Source organism: Acanthisitta chloris, unplaced genomic scaffold (genome assembly GCF_000695815.1).
Source record: "Acanthisitta chloris isolate BGI_N310 unplaced genomic scaffold, ASM69581v1 scaffold8170, whole genome shotgun sequence".
Taxonomy (NCBI): Eukaryota; Metazoa; Chordata; class Aves; order Passeriformes; family Acanthisittidae; genus Acanthisitta; species Acanthisitta chloris.
This window is the reverse complement of record NW_008651037.1, coordinates 6,535-13,037: the sequence shown is the minus strand read 5'-3', so window position 1 is coordinate 13,037 and position 6,503 is coordinate 6,535. Positions and strand designations below refer to the sequence as shown.

Below are 6,503 nucleotides of genomic sequence, written 5' to 3'. Positions count from 1 at the left end.
AGCAGGAACATTCTCAGCTGTGCAAGGCTGAAACCTGGAGCAAACCAAGGCTACTTCCAGTTTTCAAACTACAGAGAGATCACTTGACAGTCTCCATGTCCCTGAGGATGGTGGGAATGTCCCACCTGTGTGGAAACACTTCCCAGGTCATCCCAGACTCAGTAATACCTGCACCAAACTACCTCTGCAGCTCTCAACCTGTGAAGCTGCAAAGCTCTGAGCTGCTGGAGGGAAACCATCCACTTTTCCCCTTGCCAGCTGAGCCTTGATGGCTCAAAGCCTGAGCTCCTTCCTCAGCCAAACTGGTTCTTTGTGCTAACCTCAATAAATCAGATAAACCACTCTTCTCCCTGGCAGGTGTCAATGACAGGAACAAGGTGTGTGGAAGGAAAATCCTGCCTGAGAGAGGCTGGAGGAGCCCCAAGCTGAGGGGTCAGCATGACACTTACTGGTTTTCACCTTGAGGGTGTAGGGGTTCTTCTGCTGGATGGTGTGTGTGAAGTGGAAGCGAGCGTTGCAGCTGTAGTCGGTCAGGGCATCCTGCAGCACCACGTTGGAGAAGTACAGGTCTCCGTTCTGGCCCTGGGACACTCGTTTGTCCTGGTGGATTGGCTCCATGGCTGTGGGGAGAGTGGGAGCTCAGAGCCTGCTGGGGACTCCTGCAGGTGGCAAAGCCTGGACTCGAGGCACGTGTGGTGTCTCTGAGCTCAGAACTGGCAGTAACGACCCCAAACTGGCAATACAGACCCCAAACTTGCAGCAGAGACCCCAAACTGGCAGTACAAACCCCAAACTGGCAGTACAGACCCCAAACTAGCAATACAGACCCTAAACTGGCAGTACAGACCCCAAACTGGCAGTAACGATCCCAAACTGGCAGTACAGACCCTAAACTGGCAGTACAGACCCCAAACTGGCAGAAATGATCATAAGATAGCAGTAATGACCCCAAACTAGTAATAACAATCCTAAACTAGCAGTAACTGCCCTAAACTAGCAGAGACAACCCTAAACTAGCAGTAATGACCCTAAACTAACAGCAACGACCCTAAACTAGCAGAAACTACTCTAAACTAGTAGAAACAACCCTAAACTAGTAGAAAGAACCCTGAACTAGTAGAAACAACCCTAAACTAGTAGAAACATCCCTAAACTAGTGCTAACAACCCAACCCTAAACTAGTAGAAAGAACCCTGAACTAGCAGAAACAACCCTAAACTAGTAGAAACATCCCTAAACTAGTGCTAACAACCCAAAACTACCCTAAACTAGCAAATCCTACCCTAAGCTAGAAAAAACCTGCCCTAAACTAGCAGAACCTGCCCTAGACCAGGTTCTTTCCCGTGCTGCAGGTGCTGACAGGGCTCCCCACAGGGCTCAGGGTGGGCAGGAGGTTCCCCAACTCACAGCTGCTCATCCAGAAGATGACAGGGGAGGGCAGACCAGGGGGAGGATTGCACTGCAGGCTGAGAGGAGCTCCTTCATCCACCTCAATCACATCCACCTTCTCCTTGGGCCACAGGGGAGACTCTGCCACAGGAAACAAAGACACCACGTGAGGAGGGGAGGGCAGGACACCTGTGGAGCAATTCCCACTGGGCCTGGCCTGGTTTTAATGGAGTGACCTCAATGCAAACTTCATTTCTAGGTGTGCAAGACTCCCATGAATCTATACCCTTAAATCCATATCCTTAAATCAGAGTATCATAGCGTGTTAAGGGATAGAGCTTAGAGATCATCCAGCCCCAACCCCCTGCCCTGGGCAGGGACACCTCCCACCAGAGCAGGTTGCTCAAGGATTTATCCAACCTGGCTGTGGACAGGGTTGGGTTATCCATACCCTTCAATCCAAACTGTTTCCCTGTTAGCTACAGCCATAACCCCCATTCATCTTGGTCCTGCTACACCCAGACACAGGTCAGAGCTGGAGCAAGCTGAGATGTTTGAGCACTGGATGTTCTCCATGCCTTTTCCACAAGATCTCACATGGTGATGCAAACACCTCCTTGGGGCTGTTGGCTCATTACTCACTGGACACCTGGAGGTGGATCTTGCTGGAGAGAGCGGTGCCGTAGTCGTTGCGGGCAAAGCACTGATATTCCCCCTCGTAGTCCTCAGGCCTTCCCCCACTGTGGAAATCGATGACCAATGTCCCCGAGTGTCGCCTCATCGACACCTTGGGGTCCTTGGCCACGTTGAAGAACTTCCCGTTGCGTGTCCAGGAGAAGCTGGAAGCACAGGGAGAGGCTGCTCTGTAACCAGGGGCTGTGTCTGTCTCGTGACATCCTTAGCTGGGCTGTGTGGCCCAACAGCTGCTTTGGCTGATGTTGCACAGCTGGAATGCAGTGGAGCTGCTCCAAGTCATTCCAAGGAACAGCAGAACTGCTCCACACCCAACTGTGAGCAAGAGCAGAGCTACTCCAGACCCAGCACCAAGGAAGAGCAGAGCCACTCCAAGCCAGCTCCAAGGAGCAGTAGAGGTGCTCCAAGTCACTCCAAGGAGCAGGGGAGCTGCTCCAAGCCAGCTCCAAGGAACAGTAGAGGTGCTCCAAGTCATTCCAAGAAGCAGTAGAGGTGCTCCAAGTCATTCCAAGGAGCAGTAGAGGTGCTCCAAGTCACTCCAAGGAGCAGTGGAGTTGCTCCAAGCCAGCTCCAAGGAACAGCAAAGCTGCTCCAGACCCAGCTCCAAGGAACAGCAAAGCTGCTCCAGACCCAGCTCCAAGGAACAGCAAAGCTGCTCCAGACCCAACTCCAAGGAACAGCAAAGCTGCTCCAGACCCAACTCCAAGGAACAGCAAAGCTGCTCCAGACCCAACTCCAAGGAACAGCAAAGCTGCTCCAGACCCAACTCCAAGGAACAGCAAAGCTGCTCCAGACCCAACTCCAAGGAACAGCAAAGCTGCTCCAGACCCAACTCCAAGGAACAGCAAAGCTGCTCCAGACCCAACTCCAAGGAACAGCAAAGCTGCTCCAGACCCAACTCCAAGGAACAGCAAAGCTGCTCCAGACCCAACTCCAAGGAACAGCAAAGCTGCTCCAGACCCAACTCCAAGGAACAGCAAAGCTGCTCCAGACCCAACTCCAAGGAACAGCAAAGCTGCTCCAGACCCAACTCCAAGGAACAGCAAAGCTGCTCCAGACCCAACTCCAAGGAACAGCAAAGCTGCTCCAGACCCAACACCAAGAAAGAGCAGAGCTACTCCAAGCCAACTCCAAGGAGCAGTGGAGCTGCTCCAGCTCCAAGCCAAGGAGCAGCGGAGTTGCTCAGAGCCTGCTCCAAGGAGCAGTGGAGCTGCTCCAAGCCTGCTCCAGTGGAGCTCGTCCAAGCCTGCTCCAAGGAGCAGGGGAGCTGCTCCAAGCCTGCTCCAAGGAGCAGTGGAGCTTGAGTGTCACAAGGACTGTGGATGCACTTACATGGGACGGGGGTTCCCTTTGGCCTCACATTCGATGAAGATGTTGTCCCTCGGGTCGACAATGTAGTCCTTCACGGACTGCTTGGTGATTGTGGGGGGCTGAGGCACTGCAAAGAGAGGGAAAAGCTGGGAGGAGACTTGTGCTAAGAGGGTGGATCCCTCTGTGCCATCCTGCAGCACATCCTGATGGGATCTCAGCTTCTTCCCCAGGCTGGATATGCAACTTGTGGTTTAAAGCTCTTCAACACTTGAGGATATTCCCATGAGCACTGGTGGGGTGGGATATTCATCACCTCTAGGACCACCAGCAGTGCTCAGACTCCCTTTCAGGACCCAAAATCTCTTGGTTCTCCCCATGGTGTCTTGGTCCCATTAAGAAATTTCACTTTGCATCTCCCACAGATGGGATCCAACTGGAACCCCCCAGGCTGTGAGGCTGCAACTGGGACAGGGACTCAGACATTCCCAGGGACAAGCTGTGCAAGAAAGAGGTTCAAACCCCCCAGGCTGACCCTGAAGGAGCACAGCACTGGTGTTTAGGAGGGCAGGGCTTGAAAGGGGCACACAAGCCCAGAGCTGGTATAGGACCTGGCTCTGGCCCTGAACTCGGAAGCGAAGAGCTCAGCCCTGGGATGAAGCCACTCAGGTCTGAGGCTGTTTGCTCAGCCCCTGCTGCAAAGGTGTCAGGATGTGAGGCTGAGCCTGGCACACATTCTGATGCCAGGCAGAGGCTCCTGCCCTCCCCTAAAGGTTGGCAAAAGCAAGAGCAAACCCCTGCAGAAGCAACGTTGACATGGCTAAAGCAGCTTGGCTCCTGCTCCAGAGCCAGCACAGAGCCCAAACATCCCCTGAGCTGCTCCAGCCCCTCCAGGCCTCTCCCAGCTGTGCCTGACTCTGGCCACCAAGATTGAACAATGCCCCCAAGCACACCCTGTGCCCCCACCAGCTCCTGCTCCACACAGAGCCCTCGTGCCTGCTCTGGCCATGCAGAGGAGATGGGCACAAACACCCAGAGGGGAGGGGAACACTTACAGTAACTCTGAATAGTTGCTGTTATCCCCCAAGTGAAAGCATGGAGGGGAAAAAGACAAAAGGTTAACGTTGAAGAGCAAACCTGTATTTGTTCTGCCCACAAACATCAACACAAGGAGTTATTTTTGGCCTTGCAAATACTATACACAAACCATTTCGCCATCCAAGCGTGTTCTAATCTACCTACTTAGTGTCCACGGGGGAGAAGCTGCTGCTGAGTGATCCTGTGAGCTCTCAGCTCCTCTGCACCAGGGTTTGGGGGCAAAATACTGCCTGGCTGGGCTTTGGGGTGCTCACACCACTCACCTGCAGGCACTGGGGACCTCCCAGGAATTCATTATGTTCCCCCTTTCCCATGGTCAAGCTCACCTTGAGCCCCCTCAGTGTCATCCCCCCGAGTCAGAGGCTAATTGCTGCCTGATAAACCCTTCACTGGCTCTTTAGGTGATGCTCAGACTCAGGACCTGCCCAGGACTCTCCTGCCCTCGAGGACCAGGTGGCAGCTCGTGGCAGCATCTGCCAGGTAGGATCAGCAATGAGCTCACATCCTCCACAAAAGAGCATCCCAAAGTTTTCCCATGCTCTGTAGGAACACCAGAAGAACCACAGAATGGGTTGGGTTGGAAGGGACCTCAAAGATTACCCAGTCCCACCCCTTGCCATGGGCAGGGACAATTTCCACTAGCTCAGGTTGCTCCAAGCCCCATCCAACCTGGCCCTGATGCTCTGGGATGTTCCACTTAACAGGCTGAAGACTTTCCAGCTTCTCTCGGGGACTCTGTTCCATTTTAATATGTAGTTTTGAGTCTCAAAAGCTCATAAATGAGAGAGAATGACTGAATCAGAGAGGATTTAGTTGACTTTCAGCAGAGCAGAACTAGCCCCAGCCAAACAAGAGTAAAGAAAACCTGTTGGTGGAAAAGGAAATCCACCTGTGCTGTGGGTTCACTCCATCTCCAACCCCAACTTGAGCAGGAGATTTGAGAGGGGTAAAAGCACAACTTACAATCCAGAGGGACCTCGATGGTGCTGACGAGGTGCTGAAGGCAGAGAGCAAAGGCTATTCCTGCACAGCTCAGGTGGTGTCTTGGCATGACCATTTTGGAGAAGGCAGCAGCAGGACCTCGGTGTGGCCCCGGGAGAGCAGAGCTGCAGCACGTGCAGGCAGATCCTCAGCTGCAAAACAAACCCAGAGCACAGTCCCTGAGCCACTCACAGCTCCTCTTCTGGCATCTTCCTTTTGGCAACTGTGGCCATGGAGTGTTCCCAGTGCAGAGCTATTTGTGCCAAGGGATGGGGTGTGAGCAGTGCCAGGAGTGGTTTCCAGGCTCTGCTGACCCAGGTACAAGTCTGTGGGCACAGTTCTCCCAACCCTTGGGGTGTTCTGCTGGCAGCAAATCAGATTGGTGGGGCTAATTGTGCTCAAAGCCTGGAGAGACCTCTTGGATGGCAGGAGAAGGACTGTGCTCTCCCCTGGGACTGATGGAAAGTTACTCAGAGCAGTTGAACACAAAAGTAGCAAATGGGAGAAAAACAAAAGGATGATTTGCAGTTTAAACAAATGAGAATCATTGGATTTTATGCAGAATTAACACCTAGAAATATCCAACTCCTCTGGCAGGGCAGTGGGATGAGCTTTGCCTGGTGACAGCAGGGAAGTGGCTCTGGAGTTTCCCTTGTCTCCCAAAGAGTGACAAGGACCTGGCACAGCTCTAGGAGTCAGGACACAGTGGGACCTTTCCTGCCTGGTCCCTAAAGCAGCTCATTCCAGCTCCAACTGTTTCCTTCCCTGGTGCCAGTTGTGCCCAGGCTGCAGAGCTCCCAGCCATGCCCATCCAACCCTCCTGAGGTCCTCCTGGCAGGATCTCAGCTGCATTTGCCACACATCTCCCTTTGATTTTGCTGTTCCCAATGCCCAGACTGACCAGAGATCACAGCAGAGCAAAGAGAAGGATCTTAAGGATTTTTATCCTGTGTGTGCCATCCAAACCCCCGAGAGATGCTGCCTGTGGGGTTGTTATCACACCAGTTACTCCTCACTCTCTGGAAGAGAGATAT

General features: G+C 53.2%; 1 protein-coding gene across 1 annotated transcript in view; it reads right to left on the bottom strand.

Moving 5' to 3' along the window:
* Positions 1-5,545, bottom strand: part of NFASC (neurofascin) — a gene marked incomplete at its 3' end in the record, with an annotated part of 18,421 nt that extends 12,876 nt beyond the window's left edge. Inside the window, exons 1-6 of the mRNA XM_009071404.1 lie at positions 5,452-5,545; positions 4,446-4,463; positions 3,415-3,520; positions 2,032-2,228; positions 1,408-1,530; positions 450-620 (exon numbers count right to left, since the gene is read on the bottom strand). Coding sequence (XP_009069652.1) covers positions 450-620; positions 1,408-1,530; positions 2,032-2,228; positions 3,415-3,520; positions 4,446-4,463; positions 5,452-5,545 — 709 coding nt within the window. The remainder of the gene's footprint in view (positions 1-449; positions 621-1,407; positions 1,531-2,031; positions 2,229-3,414; positions 3,521-4,445; positions 4,464-5,451) is intronic.
* Positions 5,546-6,503: the final 958 nt, after the last annotated feature.